Source organism: Myxocyprinus asiaticus, chromosome 1, assembly GCF_019703515.2.
Source record: "Myxocyprinus asiaticus isolate MX2 ecotype Aquarium Trade chromosome 1, UBuf_Myxa_2, whole genome shotgun sequence".
NCBI classification, from domain to species: domain Eukaryota; kingdom Metazoa; phylum Chordata; class Actinopteri; order Cypriniformes; family Catostomidae; genus Myxocyprinus; species Myxocyprinus asiaticus.
The window spans coordinates 23,751,001-23,768,865 of record NC_059344.1 but is presented as its reverse complement, the minus strand read 5'-3'; the positions used below and the strand labels follow the sequence as shown (position 1 = coordinate 23,768,865).

Below are 17,865 nucleotides of genomic sequence, written 5' to 3'. Positions count from 1 at the left end.
TTTTGATTAGAGGTTGCATTCATGCTTGCAACATTTTTAATGTTAGAACTTTGGATTAAAAAAAAACAAAACATGAAAGTGTGGTTATTTATAAGCTACTTTAAGGTCTGCAAATACTGAAATAGTATATATGCTTAAACACACCAACCTGCTCAACACAAATTATCCACAAACAATACTACAAAATCAGAATGCTTGGGAAGACAATAATAAGCATGCAGTCTTTTTTATGTGAACTCTTTAAATTAATTTAATCAGCATTATGTACAGAAAAATAGCTGGCCAACAAATAGAGCATACATGTGGGAATACAAAACACAAATAGATCCCTTTAAACTATTATGTCTAACTGAAGTTAATGTCAGGAAAACAAAACCCAAAGTGCAGCTTTCCCTCACTCAATCTCATGCACTGAGTAAAGGGATTAAGAACAAAATAATTTCTTACAGAATCAGATCATTTTCAGATCTTAAAAAAAAAAAAAAAAGTTACAAAGTAAACCTAAATGCCCATTAAAAAAAAAAAAATAAAAAAAAAAATAAAAAATATATATATATATATATATATATATATATATATATATATATATATATAAAAAGAGGATGTCAAACAAATTACCTACAATTACCAAAACCAACCAAAACATTTCTAATTTCTTTTTTATAAAACTGTCAAATTTTACACTGAATAAAATAATTATATTTTACAACAATAGAACTTTCAACAGTAAAATAGGTTTTTGTTTGAGGTAATTACATCGTTCCGGTACTCAAAATAAAAAAAATATTTTTGTCCCCACCACCCCAACCCCCAATCTAAAAACAACCAACCTCAAATGGTTGGTTTGTTTATTGAACGTTGTCTTCTTCACACACTGTGGTTTAAACTTCATATCCTCATTGAGGTCAAAGTCTTCAGACGTTCAGTTTTCTGAGGCAGCATAAGCAATGACTTGCAGTGGCCCCCCACAATTGTCTCAGATCCTCTATTGCCCCTGTCAGTCAAATCTCTGATTGTGGGACAGCTCAAACACACAACTTAATATCCCAACCACTCTGTCTTACCTAAAAGGACCATGGAGTACTTTGATAGTATGTCTCTTGGAGAGCAATACAGTCAGTCCCATCAGAGACCAAATAGTAGCTTCCTGTGGCAACAGCATGTCGCTCCAAGGGGTAACCTAAAGTCGCTAGTATGTGGGGATTGGAGTACAAGCATTCAATCTCCAAACCTCACAAGGAGAAGAATCAACCTGTCATTTACACACACAGTGAATTGTAATCAGTCTGTACTACCACTAACACTGCTGTAATGAAAAACATTTTTTCTCTACAAAATATGCACCTGAAAACCTCAGATATGAGAAAAGGCACTGAAATGGTCTCTTTGTCACTCGCTTAAAAAAAACCCTGGTTCTGTTCAATAAGCTAATGTAAATGAATGTTTCAGACCATTTTCCTACCCTACTGTCCACTCAAATGAGCAGCGAATTACATTTATAGGAGGAAACATTAAGAAATTTACATGACATAACAGCTTCCTTTTACCTTTTGAGGTCAGTCATTTGAGTTTTTCATGCAGTTAAACCAATATATTGACAAATGAAACAATTGCTCTTCCAAAGGTTGAGGACCCTGCTTGACACTGGATTGACTGGACAATATGCAGACTAAAGTTCATAGCTCTCCACAAACAAGACCAGCACTCTCTCTCTCTCTGAATACCTTATAGACTTAATAATTCCAGTGCTCAACATTCAGAAATGTTTCAACACTTCTCCATTCAGATCTAGACACTAGATCCAGCATCCCTAATAACATGCATAATGGATCACACAAATCACATACGTCCATCCAACTCGATCGCTTTCGATCAACACACGACCATTCCGAACATTATCCAAGTGGTTTCTTGGATACGTTTCCACAATTTCAAATCCCTTTTGTCCATGGTACACAGCACGAAAAAACAGCACTGTCACTTTAAGGCTTCTCTTTTCGTATAGGTTTAACTTGATGCGATGAAGGCAATACTGTGGTTTTATTGCATAATTGGTTTGTTACTCGTCAGACATCACTACTAATCATGTTACCATAATTATCACTATTGCTATGTACAAATGTACAATGTCTGTAACAGTTTGCAAGTGGGATCAAAATGGTGTTTGTAAGTGTGTGATGTGCTGATTAGGTGTGGCAGCATTGGGGGTGGAGCTGTTGGTCAAGTGGGTGGAGGATGGGGTGGAGTCTGACAGCTGCAGTTCCTCCAGCTTCTTCAGGTACTGATCCCTTAACGCCAGTAGCTCCTTGTAGCGCTGCTCCACTGGACTCTGTTGCTGATATGCACACACACACACACACACACACACACACACACACACACAGTGTGACAACTGTGATAACAATAACCACCAGAGGGCAGCAAAAATATTCTGATTTCAAACAATCCTGGCACATTTGCCATGCTAATAAGACCGTCTGGGATTGTCAGTAGAATACAAGTTTTCAGAAAAGCTTCTTGTCGTAATCCATGATTTAATGCATGTTCAGACTGAGGCACTAAAGAGCGCCACTATAGTACATTTGACCAGTGAATGCTTTTTATTGGTCCACTAGTGTACTCTGGAAACAAATATGTATTACTACTGCTGTTTATGGGTAACATTGTCAGAGATTGTACTACAGTTTATTAATGCTAATGCTCGAGCGGCTGCTGTAAAACCAGTGTAACGGAATGCACGTGTGTGTGTGTGTGTGTGTGTGTGTGAGTTTGGTGATAAGGACAGTTTGAGTGACAGTTCACTCCAGTGCCAGTCAGGACGTAATTAAACTGAAGTGAGAGGATTTTCTGCACCACTGAATCAGAGGAGGTTGCAGACACATGCAAACACACTCACCCAGAGGCAATATCACCCAAGAAAGAAAAGATACACACATGAACACCTCTCACTCTCTCACACATCTAGTCATGCACACATCCACAAATTTAAATAATGCTTACCACTATTAAAAAAAAAACTATATATTTAAAAGAAACTACAACTTGATCATCAAATGTATGTATGTTTATACCTGGTGTTGTATGCGAGGGTTCCATCGGATATAATAAGTCACCCAAAGCTCTAGGTGGCGCATACTGGCTACAGGGTAAAGTACACGACTGGACTCTGGTGTGTAGAAGGGGTTTATATATGAGGATGTGTCGCTGTTGATCAAAGACCACAGAGATACTGTCTTTGTCCGAACATTCTAGAGAAACAATGTAGAAAAAAATTTAAATTAAAAAGATAGACAGAACTACGGTGGCCGTGATGTGCAAAACAAAACAATAAATCTAAAAACACAACGGCATATCCAAAGACAAAATAACAATTCAGAAACACATCAACAAATCATAAAACACAACAGCAAATCTGAAAACAAAAGACTGTTGCCACTGGCAACCGGGTACAACCTGTGTCATGTAAAAATTACATCTTCTAAAATAATTGAATACTGTATGCATATAATTAGATATACTTGGAAAATCTATCCATTGGCAGCAACCGGAACCTTTAGAATTTTTTAAACAACAGTGTTTTTTAAGTAATAACAAGCAAGTTGAATGAACGCTTGGTTGCCATCAATGTTTTAGTGCAGTTTGTGGACTTTAAGACAGTCCCTTATGCACAAGATGAACCATGAGACCATAGATGAACATCGTACCTAAAACTAACTTTTTAAGCTCACTGTTTTTTCTTTGTGTGTTATAAAGTTTCCTGTCACTGTTTTCCTGAGATAGAAAACACTCCAGATGATTTAGTTTTTCAGTCAGAGACCTTTTGGCATGGATTTTGATATAATCAGTGAACCAATCATGAAGAAAGGACTAGGTCTTATTCATTCAGCCAATCAGGCGAGATGCTATGGAACCTACCCTTTCCGTTTCTACTGAACTGCTGTTGTGTTTTCTGAATTGCTGTTGTGTTTTCTAACTTGTTTTGTTTCCGGATTCGCTATTGTGTTTTCTGATTTACTCTTTTGTAATTGGATTTGCCATTGTGTTTTATTATTTGTTGTGTTTCTGAATTTTTATTTTGTCTTTGGATTTGCTGTTGTGTTTTTAGATTTGTTGTTTTGTTTTGCACTTCACGGCCACCGGACAGAACAGATAACTGAACAGATTACTGATATGTTGGTCATTAAATAAATATTCCGGTATAAATACAAGTTAAGCTCAATCGACAGCATTTGTGGCATAATGTTGATTACCACAAAAATTAATTTAAACTTGTCCCTCCTTTTCTTAAAAAAAAAAAAAAAAAAAGAATCAAAAATCGAGGTTACAGTGAGGCACTTACAATGAAAGTGAATGGGGGCAATTTTTGGAGGGTTTAAAAGCAGAAATTTTAAGCTTATAATTTGATAAAAACACTTACATTAATTCTTTTGTTAAACTTGTGTATTAACATCGTTTTTACGGCCGTTTTAAGGTTTACAACAAAGTTGTAAAATTGGACATAACTTTACACAGAAAAGGTTAGTAAGTGATTTTATCATGTTAACATGCATATTGCTTTTGTCTTGTGGCTACACTTTTGAAACAGTGAGTTTTTTTTTTTTCAACGTTTATGGATTGGCATCATTCACTTCCACTGTAAGTGCCTCACTATAACCCAGATTTTTTCATTTTTTTAAAGAAAGGGAGGGATGAGTCTTATTTATTTATTTTTGTTGTTATCAACATTATGCCACAACTGCTGTACGATTGAGCTTAACTTGTATTGAGCTCGGAATATTCCTTTAAAGCCTTTTCAAAATGACAGCCAAAGAGCCACATTGTTCCGATAGCATATTATCTTACATCTTGAAGTACAGGACAGAAAAGTACAGAACATTCCTCATTCATGTGTTTAATTTAGTGTTAAATACAGAATCTGCTGTTGAAGTGAACATATTAGCACTACAGATTCAGCTGGTAATGAGTTGAATCCATTGGTTAGCAGTAGCTATAAAGCAGGACTGTGCTCCCTCACATTGCTGTTGCACTGAACGGCTCTAGAGGGCTCACAGAATGAATATTTCATCTCCCCAAAGTGCATTCTACTCCGACTAAGAGTCAGCAAAGCATCTCTTTTACTCACGCTCTACTTCACACAATGAGTGGAGAGACAAATAAAAGGCAATGTGAGAGAGACAGAGCCCCAATGTCAATAGTTATGACAACTGGCCTATGGGCTTTCAGAGACAAAGCTAAAGAGGAAGAGGTGTGATGGAGCTCATTTTAATGAACCTAGCCTCTACTTCTGTATTTTCATAATGTATGTATTAGTGACAGATCTACATGTATGTATCAGACATTAAATCACCCTAGCCAGTTTTCAGTCTAATCTAGATATTATTTTATTTACTTTCTGAGAAAAAGCCTTAAAATTACACGCACCCAAATTTTGAATAATGCTGTAGCTAATTTTGGATCTGATCGGGATCTGTGGCCAATTATAATGGCACTGACTAATAAAAACCTGCTTCAGTCAACAAAATGTATTTTGATATACTATTTTGATATATTATTCAGTGGCTTTGAGCACAATGCATGATAAGCACTACACAAATAAAGATGATTTTTTGGACAGATACACATTATGGCCAGATTTCATGTCTCTATTAAAGATAACATTGTATTCCCTGTAGAGAAATCAAGGGCATATTAAGTGATGTGGTTTACTCATATCAAAGTCATAAGACAATAAAAAAAAAGAAAAAAAAGAAAAACATACAATTGTATGTAATGTGTGCACTTGCTTTCAATTTCTTACATTGCTCTCACGGGCACTCTCACAGTTATAGAGGAAAGTGCCAAAGCGGCAGCTGAACAGGTGATCCAGGATTACCACCAGGAGACGTTCATTAAACTCAAACGCTGTGGGGAACTGCAGTTGTTGGAGAGGGATCAAAGGTAAAGACAGCATTAAATCCTAATTATCTGGATAAAATTATACCATGAAACACAATAAGGAAATGTGTACCATGTTATACCAATGATGATATTTTAAGACAAGGGGTCACTTTCACTAACCATGCGTACACATAATTGTGCATAAAATCTGTGTGTGAAAGTTTTTACACTGAAATCATGATTTATCAATAAGAATTTACATACATTTAAAAAAAAAAAAAAATCTGGGATACAGTTTAGAATCAACTCAAACCACATGTATGCATGTGGACCAGTGGTGGCCATAGAAATATGGAATGTGTTAGAGAGATAGTTCACACAAAAATGAAAATTGTCATCATTTACTCACCCTCATGCCATCTCAGATGTGTATGACTTTCTTTCTTCTGCAGAACACAAATGAAGATTTTTAGAAGAATATATCAGCTCTGTAGGTCCTCACAATGCAAGTACCAAAAAGCTCCAAAAGCACTTAAAAGCAGCATAAAAGTAATCCATAAGACTCCAGTGGTTTAATCCATGTCTTCAGAAATTATATGATAGGTGTGGGAAACAGATCAATATTTAAGTCCTTTTTTACTATCAATCTCCACTTTCACATTCTTCTTCTTTTGTTTTTTGGCGATTCTCCTTCTTTGTGCATATCGCCACCTCCTGGGCAGGGAGGAGAATATATAGTAAAAAAGGATTTAAATATATTCTGTTTCTCACCCACACTTATTATATCACTTCTGAAAATACAGAATTAAACACTGGAGTCATATGGATTACTTTTATGCTGCACTTATGTGCTTTTTGGAGCTACAAAGGTCTAATCACCATTCACTTGCATTGTATGGACCTACAGAGCTAAGATATTCTTCTAAAAATCTTCAATTGTGTTCTGCAGAAGAAAGAAAGTCATACACATCTGGGATGGCATGAGGGTGAGTAAATGATGAGAATTTTATTTTTGGGTGAACTATATTTTTAAGCTAAGAGGACCCTAAAATAAGTCCTCCTTTATTATAGCTTGATCTGGGATAGGTTATGCATAAAAATGCAGCTGATCACATGTAGTCTATGTCTATATAAAAGGTGTTTGTTCAACTGCTTTGGAGAATCACAAACTTAGCTTTACTCAAAGATTTAGCTCTTAGGAGATAGCACTTCTTTATTGAGTGGAAATATATGTTTGCAGAGTGTGACGAATGGCTGTACAGGTGATGTTGTGCAGAAACCCCTTATATGGAGATGGTTTGGGCATGTATTATGCTAGTTATTAACTGTGGGTACCTGCTCCCTCAATTAGTATAATTGGGATTCATAAACATGAGAACGAGGGCAAAAACAAATATATGTGTGCACATATGTTGTGAATCAAACAGAAATTTAGCATGACAATCTTTTCTGCACACATAAGAACACTTGTACATAATTATTAGTAAACGAGACCCACCATATTGACATTGTTATTGACATTTTTACCTGTTTAGTCATCTGCCACACGCAGTCGATAAATTGCAAAAAGATAGGTGATCTGTCCTGATCTGCATGGTTTTTGTCTCCATGGCCGATTCTCTGCACACATATACACATTGTATGAAGTACCAACCAAAGCAATGTGATAATGTGATGAGATAACAATATCATAGACTCCATAAAACATGCCCACATGTGGGTTACCCTTATTTATGCTCTATCAAAGCAATCACTGTGTTAACATGGTTGACAGAAACACTTCAACTTGAACACTGAACATGTGCTTTTGCCAATGCTAGATTGAGCTTTGTACAAAACATCCAAAATACCGGCGAGACTCACTGAGGCGAACTTGTGTCCGAAGCTGATCCATTCCTTCTCCAGCAGCACCTGGAAGCCCCTGAGAGTTCTGTAGTAGGAGTCCAGCATCAGCATGGATAGAGAGGTGAGCTGAGCTGTGCGGTCCCAGCCATCACTGCAGTGCACCACCACAGAGTTTCCAGACGACACCTTATCAGCCACCTGGATGGCCCCTGACAACACCAGCTAGAGCGGGTTAGAAGGATAGATGTTGCTCTTGTCATACAATATGTTTTTGCAACAGTTCTTGTCATCTTCATTGGTTTGAGTTGGGGTGTGGGAATGAATTAAAAAATGGGGGGATAGGCACATGTATTTAAGTTTTTAGGGGTGAAAACTGAAGTTTGACATTTGAATGATAAGCAATTTTGAAACTATGTTGAGTCGTCACTTGATGTCCAATATAAAATCTGGGCTCTGAAGCAAAACCACTTGAGAACAGCTGGTCTTGGTGCATGGATAAAGGTAGCTAAAGGGGTGTTTCTTTCACGAGAACATCCTGTTTAGGGACTTTGATTGATCTTTGTTGAAGTGTCACCTGACAGAATACCAGCCACCAGGTTCCTCCCATCGAGAGATAAAATAAAAATAAATTTCACAATTTTTCATCAAACACAAATCTGGACCCCAGATATAATCAGTGCGACTGAAGAGCTGGTGTGGCATATCCTCTCTGTGTGTATTCACTGACGCAGGTTAATGTGAAGAACTGGAGGAACACTTCTGCACTTTTAACATGAATATGAATAACGGTGAGGTGCAATCGTCCAGAAGTATATTGAACCCAGTGAGTGGAAAGACTCGAGCCGTAAGCACAGGTTGGTTTGCTCTTTACCCTCCAACATCTATAAGAACTAGCAGAGCTTGAGGTGTGATTGTCTGCAAGACACCAGAGATGGATCTTTGTAGAAGATAATCTGAGGAAGTCACTGTAATTCATGATCAATACGTGGATTTATCCTTCCGTTAAATACTGGAAACATTTTGGCAACTATATTATATATAACTGCAAGTTTACTACAGGTGTAATTTAATAACTCCTGAAGTAATTTTAGTATGATCACTTCCATCTGTTAGAGGAAATAAATGCAGAAATAACATAAGTAACTAATGATAATAAAAATAATCATGCTTATTTATAACATAACACCTGAATGGAATGCGCATTCTGTACCATGCGGTGTAGTGGTGGTGATTTTGATTTATCTTAGTGAATCTTTTGACCAAAAAGATTTGCTCAGATTAATTCATTGACCATTTCTGCAAATTACGCCTTTGCGCAAGTCTTTTACATTTCTTTTACATTTGAACGAGTAAAAAATATAATATAATTCCAATAGGTATAATGGAAACTAACAATTGCCATTTATTGACATCAATGTGAATTCTCTGAGTTTTAAATTTTTTTTTTTTTTTTTTTTTTTTACTTTTGACAGGACATTGAAGAATGTCTGGAAAGTACTGGGAGGAAGAGTGGTAATTAAGCAGGTCAGACTTAAATTTGCATCCCCGTTGGAGCACCACAACACTACAGAGCTACAACTGTGCCACAGCTCTGACACACAAACTCATACACCAAATGTTCTGGAAATAATGCCGCAACTGATTATATGTCACACCTGATCAAAATACAGTTGTATTTGCAGCCTGATAGAAGTTGCAAATGACAGACATCAGGACCCTTGAGTAGCAGACTTCTCCTCAGCTGCTCAGCATGTCAGGTCACTCCGTGAAAATTTGCTCAAGATATAGGCATCACTTTGTATTTTGGCTTGTCGTAATCTGGAGCATCTGCTTTAAGTAATCCTAACCGTTTTTCATATTCTGTACATGTTTCATGAATGTGTCAAAAGAGCTACATCTGTTAAAATATGTAACTATAACCCTAATCCACACTGTCAATCAAGGATATTTCTAACATTTGCAAGCCTATTTGCTAACTGCATGTTTTTACTAGGGGTGTGATAAAATATCATTTTGTGAGGATGTGCGTGTGACAGCGGTCTTTTAGAGTAATCATGTTTTTTTTGTTAGCACAAAATTTTTTTGGTGGACAAAATATTTAAACTGGTTGCATAAAATACTTTGTATAAGCAAAATGCTCTGAATAGGCTACTTAAAAACACTATGACTGAGGTTTTCATCTGTTTTGTGTAAGGATATGTTTGTTTGTTTGGGATTTAAAATCATCCAGCTTCCATGGCTATTTTCATGGTGAAAACTAGTTAAAATCCAATAAAAGTTGTAGTGATTAAAAAACCTGTGTAAGCAATTGGGCTTTAGTGTAGAGTGTTTGACCGGCCAACAGCAATTAAGTTTTACATGTCGCTTTGACTATTAGGGAAGGAAAAAAAAAAACCTGACTTATATTCCAGAAAATACGCTATGTTAAGTTTATCTCTGTCTTGCAACACAAATATAATCACATTATTATTCACAAACGTTACAAGACAAACCTTGATATGCTCTAGCCAGTGGGTGGACTCCAGGCTGGAGAGCCAATGAGACTCTTCCACATTGGGGTAGACTATGTCCTTTAGTTTCTTCAGTGACTCTCTCATCACATGAATATTATGGATGTCCAGAAAGACCAGCTCAGCATTCTGATATGCATCGTCGCCCTCGTAACCCCCACCTGTGGCCTGGAGGGTAAGGATTCAGAGGTCTACTGGTTAAGGGCGATGTACATGATTACGTACAGAATTTCTGCATATTTGCGTTCACTCTTCATATACCCAAGCATTTTGTGGCAGAGAAATGACTGGATCAATAAGGCCATTTTAAAATGCTCCATCAGCTGTGTTGCGTGCAGTGTTGCTGTTGTGGAGCAGGTGGTCCAGTTTGAGGCTGATTTTGCCTCAGTTGGTTTGAGCTTGTAAAACGCAAAGGATAAAACATGCTTGTGCCAAAGCACACTATCTTTCATGTTCTTAACTCTGTTTCTTACGTCCTCTTTGATCACAAGTGGACAGGCAAGACACACCACACCTGGTTGTAATATGAGTTCCAATGCGTCTCTTTTGACCACTTGTGTTTGGATTTTGAGGGGAGGGTCTCTGATTTTATGACTGCATCACTCACTACGTCACTGTGTTACTGCATATTGTTAAAGTGCAGCAACATAATTGTATTGTTTCTCTCAGTTATAATTGCATTTAATCTAAGCACAAACATTACGTTTTGAGCAGAATTCTCAATTATGTTAGTGGAGTACCTGTATTTCAGTTATTTTAGTGCCTTGGACAGTTATTTCCATTCAAAGCCAAAAGTAATGTGCAAAGTACACTACAAGCCCAGTGTAGCCACATGCATGTTCGACCACCTCCAAATGTGGTTAAAGTGGACAAATTAAATCTCAAAGCATCTTGGACCACGTTTTCACCTGTCTTTAGCGTCATCCCGTTTCAAACGGGTTGCCCAAAGGGCATCTTAATACCAGGTGTAAACGAGGCTTTACTTTTGAGCAAGGCGACAAAACCTACATCCATAAAAACACAAAAAACAAATATAGAACAAACCAGGAGTCCATGTCTGACTGTTAAACAACCAGCCCATACCTTCAGTGGAAAAGGACAAAGGTCAAGAATGCAGACTCTTCATATTCATTAACCAAGAACTTCATGGTAATGTATATGAGGCAAATAAAAATAAATATATTAAAGCAACAAATTCTGACAAAGTATAATGGTTTTACATAATGCAGTAGCTCATGGAAAGTGCGGCAAAGATCTTAACTTATACTTTGATTTAAAATGAATTAATCCAATAAAAAAAACCACTTAACCACTGTTAAGCTCCTTGAGTCCAGTTATTAGCAACCGTCTAGAGTCTAACCTTGTTTGCCACAGCATTGACGTTGGGCCTGGCGTCATAGATGGTGAGTTTGGTGGTACCATTGGCCTCGCGGATCACGTCCAAATAACGTTCGTCATCTTTGTTGCGCTTGCCACTCATGCCCACCAAAGGCTGGCTGCACCGTGTGATCACAGCGTGGTTCTTTTTATGAAACCATGACAACACCTAAGTGTTGGAGGAAACATATCACAATATCAGAAGGTGATGATGTTATCCAATATGTAAATGTATTTTTTACTATGTAAAAGTAGTTAAGAAAAGGTTCAGCAATACCATTATACAAACACATATAAAAGTCCAACTACATACCACACTTTAAAGCAGGGACTAAAAACTAAATATTTTTAATTTCGGTTCGTTCTGAGCAAAAACTGTATTTTTTCGTTCCGGTTCAGGAGTTCCGTAGCCTCCTTTCCAAATAGTTACCGGTTAGAACAAAATAAAAGAACGGTTAATAACGTTCAACAGGGAGGGGACAATTTCGTTTATTATATAACATAACCTTAAAAGCATTCCTGCCTTACATAAATGCAAAGCCAGGCTCTGAAATTGAGATTCTTCAAATATTATTACACAGCCTCTGTCTTTTGCTTAAATTGGAGCTTTTGACAGATAATTCACACCATCACTCATATCGGTCATCTGCGAAAGAGCTCACCGGGATGCGGCAACGAGACCTGAATGTTGAGACTTTTCTCAGATCTTCATCTAAGGCTTTGTATGGAACAACAAGAATTGTAGGATAGGTGTCACACAGCTCATAGTTCTTATTGATGAAAGTGATCCTCCACTCACTATTGGGTAGACCCTGGCGAACAGAGAACACCACATATTATCTCAGAAGCAAAGTGGATTGTGTACTATGTAAACTAACTTGTTATTACACAAAATATCGGCTACAACGGGGCTAAAGGCACACCAAAGAAAATTTGCTTTTTTTTCTGGTCACAGAGTGTATCAAGATTTGAGAAATACAGTTATTTTTTATTGAATACTGATGTTGCAACATAATTTATGTGAAAAGAAATAACAACAGAAGGTTGTTCTGCTTTGTTTTGAATAAAATTCATAAAAATAAAAAAATAAAAAAATACAATAAAAAAAGGTGGCGAGGGGGCCTTTTACACCACACCTGGTGTTACATCTCAGGTATTTTATAAACATTCTATAATCTCCCAAAATACTATCCTTTCACTTACTGGACAGTTATTGAATTTTTTTTGATATTATCACCTTAAAATTTATTGAAAATGACAAATATGTATTTTATCTCAAAATAAATGTGATAATTTCTAGGATATGTATTAGCTACATAAATTTGCAACATTTTAAAAATGATTAAATATTAGATCATACTGCCTCAAAATCTACCTTTAGACATTACATTTCGTGGAACAGGAAAATTTAGCAGTATATAGTGACAAACAGGGGTTTAGGAAAGTGCTCTGGTATTTTTTTTATTTTTTTTTTGCTATTTAGTATTTTTGGGAGAAAAACAAATCAAAGGGGCCTTTTACCCCGGGGAGCCTTTAGCCCCATTGTACCCTATATCCATATATATATAACCAGTCTTGACAGCTGGTCCTCACCTGCCTCCTGTACTCTTCCATGGGCTCATAAATGTTCCAGCCATTCTCTTCATACTTTTCCTGACTCAGAAATGCAAAGAGTTGCTGTGAACAACAAAGAAAGAGAAATACAATCAGTTAAAACAGACCTTCATGCATTGTTACTGGCAAAAGCAGTTTGTGAATGTAAACACAACACTTAATCGCACTGTAAAAAAAAGATTAATTAAAAAAATATTAATGAAGCAATTCAAATCATTTGCATGGAATGAAGCACTTGAGAATCAAGTTAAATGGTGAACACTGACCATTCCATGAGAAAGTGGAAAAGCATATTTGAAAAGGATCTCGAAGATGTCTCTTCGACTGTGGCCTTCTTGCTTCAGAGCAAATCGCAGGTTCCTCATGTCCTGACACACACACACACACACACACACACACACACACACACACACACACACACATGATGATATGAGGATATAAACCAGACTATGACGTTCTCTTTCAAAAACAATGCAAGCTTGTCCTGCTCAAGGCAAACGTGTCACATTTTCATTCTATTACTATGACTATTTACATTTTGCGCAGAGGCCGTAGTGAGTTTTCCCAGTGCGAAACCACAAAGGCTCTGCACTTTACAAGGCACTGTTATAGGCTTTATAGACTTTACAAGTCTGGAGCCCAAAAGTAAAGCACTTCAGGAAGCCTATGGGTTTGGGGGACACATGAATGTAATATGAAACCGTCTAAAAAATTATGCTTTAATAAAGTGGCAAAAAGACCAAAATGAATAAAATCTAAAAGGCTAAATGCTTTCAGTAAGCACACCATAAATATTTTGAATGTAGCCTTTGAACATCTACATCAAAGACATCCATTAGTAAATACAGAATACTGATTCTATGACATGTTTTTGGGGACTGGTACCTTGCAGGTGATGTCAAGCCCATAAGAGTTCTCTCCTCGACTGGTGGCTCCTCCCATCTTCTCTACACGACTTATGACACCTAAGGGCATGTTCAGAGTAACTGGTGTCTCCTTGAGAGAGAGAATAAGAGAGAGACAGAGGACAAAATATCAACAACCTTACAGATAAGTACTTTAAACACCACAGAACGGACACTTTCCATTTCATGCATCCATAGTAAAATAAGACACACATATTTTACACAAAACAGCTCAAATCTACATATCTACAAAACAGATATCGGTAAAATCAGGAGATTTGAATTTTTAGATGGACATCTATCAAATTTGAATAAACTTTGCCACTTTCGGCACCTCCAGCTTTTTTCTTTTCCCTCTCCCTTTGCCAAGCTGACAGATCATGGCAACAGACCCCAGCAACGGCCTAAACATCCACAAAACAGGGCTGCAGGTGCCCACTACCATGTGCCAACCAAGGACAGAGCCAGCAGAGAGATGAAAGAAACTCTCTGATTTGATACAACCTTTTCTTTCTCTCTTCTCATAGCCTTTTCTTTGCACACAGACAAACAGATGTGTGTTACTGCTGAAAGTGAGCACTAAAATTTATTCCAAAATAGGGAAGGCAGGAACAAGCCTGTAAAGGAGAAAGTATGTGTGTGAGAGAACAAGAGAAAAAGAGGAAAGAAAGAAGGAAATTAATGGGCTGGTTTTAAACAGAGTTTAAACAGGGTTTTAAACTTCAATTGGTTTGAATTCAATACAAGAGAAAGGTGAGATGGGGTGAAAAAGAAAAAGCTGAATCACATCACAGTTTCTGTCTCGAGTCTGTGTGACGTCATGTTCTCATTCTAAGGCCATTCTAAGGCAAAAGATTAAAAAAAAATTGGTTTACATTATAAAGTAAAATGTGTTTATGCAAGATTCTCTTACTGTTTCAGTGCTCTTAAAGCAGAGTCTGTAGTTGCTGATGAACACCTTTCCTTTGAGTGCACCATTAAATGGACACATGTAGATGATCTCCTTGTCTGAGAAATGTGAGATGAGAAAATTGGACAAATAAACACAAGAGATACATCTATTCATATCTCTTTTAAACTTTCACCTTAAAACTTTGATGTGAACACATTATACTGCACTAAGCCTTTTTTCCCCCAATTTGGAATGCCCAATTCCCAGTGCAATTTTAAGTCCTCGTGGTCACGTTGCTACTCTGCGTCTGAGACCATCAACCCGCACATCTTATCACGTGGCTTGTTGAGCACGTTGCCACGGAGACGTAGCGCGTGTGGAGGCTTCACGCCATCCACCGCGGCATCCGTGCTCAACTCACCACGCACCCCACCGAGAACGAACCACATTATAGCGACCACGAGGAGGTTACCCCATGTGACTCTACCCTCCCTAGCAACCGGGCCAATTTGGTTGCTTAGGAGACCTGGCTGGAGTCATTCAGCACGCCCTGGGATTCGAATTAGTGAACTCCAGGGGTGGTAGCCAGCGTCTTTTACCACTGAGCTAACCCAGGCCCCCATGCCTTTTTCCCTTTTTAAAAAATGCTTTACACCTAAACAAATGAATAGTATTTTAAAAAATATAGTTCAAGTGATTTTACACTCACATGAGAAGACGAATTTCATCTTCTAATTTTTATTGGAACTCTGTATTGACCAATTTCCCTATAGGACTGGAACATTCTGCTTTCTATTGCAATGTAAAGCAATAACGTTCCTCTTCATGTTTATTCAATTCAACTACATATAACTGAATATAATAAGAACTTGATCTGTGAGTACAAGGATTGTCAAGTTATAAAGACATGTAGTAAGTATAATCTTACACAATGCATTCATCAAGTATTCAGACCCCTTCATTTTTCCAATTTTGTTATGCTGCAGCCTTATGCTAAAATGCTCTAAATTATTGTATTTTTTTTTCACATCAATCTACACTTCATACCCCATAATGACAAAGCAAAAACCAGATTTTTGATAACTTTGCAAATTTATTAAAAAGAAAAACTGAAATATCACATAAGTATTCAGACCCTTTGCTATGACACTTGAAATTGAGCTCAGGTGCATCTCATTTCTCTGGATCATCTTTTAATTGTTTCTACACTTTGATTGGAGTCCACCTGAGCAAATCCCATTAATTGGACATGATTTGGAAAGGCACACATCTGTCTATATAAGGTCTCACAGCTGAAAATTAACATCAGAGCGAAAACCAAGCCATAAGGTCAAAGGAACTGCCTGTAGAGCTCAGAGACAGGATTGTGTTGAGGCACAGATATTGGGAAGGCTAAAACATTTTTTTGGCTGCATTAAAGGTTCCCAAAAGCACAGTGGCCTCTATAATTCTTAAATGGAAGAAGTTTGGAACTACCAGGACTCTTCCTAGAGCTGGCCGCCTGGCCAAACTGAGCAATCGGTGGAGAAGGGCCTTGGTAAGAGAGGTGACTAAGAACCCAGTGGTCATTCTAGTTGAGCTCCAGAGATCATGTGTGGAGATGGGAGAAACTTGCAGAAGTACTACCATCACTGCAACACTCCCCGATCTGGGCTTTATGGCAGAGTGGCCAGATGAAAGCCTCTCCTCAGTGCAAGACATATGAAAGCCTGCTTGCAATTTGCAAAAAAGCACCTAAAAGACTCCCAGACTGTGAAAAACTAGATTCTCTGGTCTGATGAATTGAAGATTGAACTGTTTGTTCTCAGTTCCAAGCATCATGTCTGGAGGAAACCAGGCACTGCTCATCACCTGTGCAATACCATCCCAACGGTGAAGCATGGTGATGGTAGCATCAAGCTGTGGGGGTATTTTTCAGCCACTGGGGGACTGGTCAGGATTGAAGGAAAGCTGAATGCAGCAAAATACAGAGATATCCTTAATGAAAACCTGGTCCAGGACGCTCAGGACCTCAGACTGGGCTGAAGGCTGACATCCAACAGGACAATGATCCCATGCACACAGCCAAGAAAATGCAAGAGTGGCTAAGGGACAACTCTGTGAATGCCCTTGCCAGACATGGCAAGGGCATTCCACCCAGAGCCCATTGAGGTGAGCCAGAGCCCAGACATGAACCCAATCGAACATCTCTGGAGACCTGAAAATGGCTGTCCATCGATGGTCCCCATCCAACCTGACCGACCTTGAGAGGATCTGCAGAGAAGAATGGCAGAAAATCCCCATATCCAGGTGTGCAAAGCTTGTCGCATCATACCCAAAAAGACTTGAGGCTGTAATCGCTGCCAAAGGTGCTTCAACTAAGTACTGAGTTAAGGGTCTGAATACTTATGTCAATGTGACATTTCAGTTTTTTCTTTTTAATAAATTTGCAAAGTAATAAAAAAATCTGTGTTTTGCTTTGTCATTATGGGGTATGAAGTGTATATTGATGTGAAAAAAATAAAATAATTTTAAGCATTTTAGCATAAGGCTGCAACATAACAAAATGTGAAAAAAATGAGGGGGTCTTAACACTTTATGCACTGTATATTAAAATATAATAAAGATAACCAAAGGGCTTACTAAAATAGCACACATTCATATTCAAAAAGACACATAAACACACTCACTCACCGATCACTCTCTCTTCTCCGGGCAGTAAGGCAACATCTGCCATCGGCTCCATCTTTAGGCTCTCTCTAGATGCCTGTCAGCACATGCAGGAACATTGGGTTGACATGGGTACACACTTCCCACCCCACATACACACTAAATTTTCTCTCCAATAAGAATGATCACAATTATT

The 17,865-nt window shown here is 37.8% G+C and overlaps 1 protein-coding gene across 5 annotated transcripts in view; it reads right to left on the bottom strand.

Annotated features, from left to right (window-relative positions):
- The window catches only part of mtm1 (myotubularin 1), a 31,127-nt gene continuing 13,262 nt past the window's right edge, over positions 1 to 17,865 (bottom strand). For 3 of the 5 annotated variants that reach the window (XM_051708512.1, XM_051708522.1, XM_051708540.1), the window contains 13 exons: positions 17,694 to 17,766; positions 15,042 to 15,136; positions 14,109 to 14,219; positions 13,490 to 13,591; positions 13,203 to 13,286; positions 12,272 to 12,421; positions 11,593 to 11,778; positions 10,215 to 10,400; positions 7,741 to 7,944; positions 7,405 to 7,497; positions 5,798 to 5,911; positions 3,072 to 3,248; positions 1 to 2,335 (listed from right to left, as the gene is read on the bottom strand). In XM_051708512.1, coding sequence (XP_051564472.1) covers positions 2,153 to 2,335; positions 3,072 to 3,248; positions 5,798 to 5,911; positions 7,405 to 7,497; positions 7,741 to 7,944; positions 10,215 to 10,400; positions 11,593 to 11,778; positions 12,272 to 12,421; positions 13,203 to 13,286; positions 13,490 to 13,591; positions 14,109 to 14,219; positions 15,042 to 15,136; positions 17,694 to 17,766 — 1,758 coding nt within the window. In that variant the 3' untranslated portion in view covers positions 1 to 2,152. The remainder of the gene's footprint in view (positions 2,336 to 3,071; positions 3,249 to 5,797; positions 5,912 to 7,404; positions 7,498 to 7,740; positions 7,945 to 10,214; positions 10,401 to 11,592; positions 11,779 to 12,271; positions 12,422 to 13,202; positions 13,287 to 13,489; positions 13,592 to 14,108; positions 14,220 to 15,041; positions 15,137 to 17,693; positions 17,767 to 17,865) is intronic. The other 2 variants (XM_051708531.1, XM_051708548.1) reach the window with 2 other exon arrangements.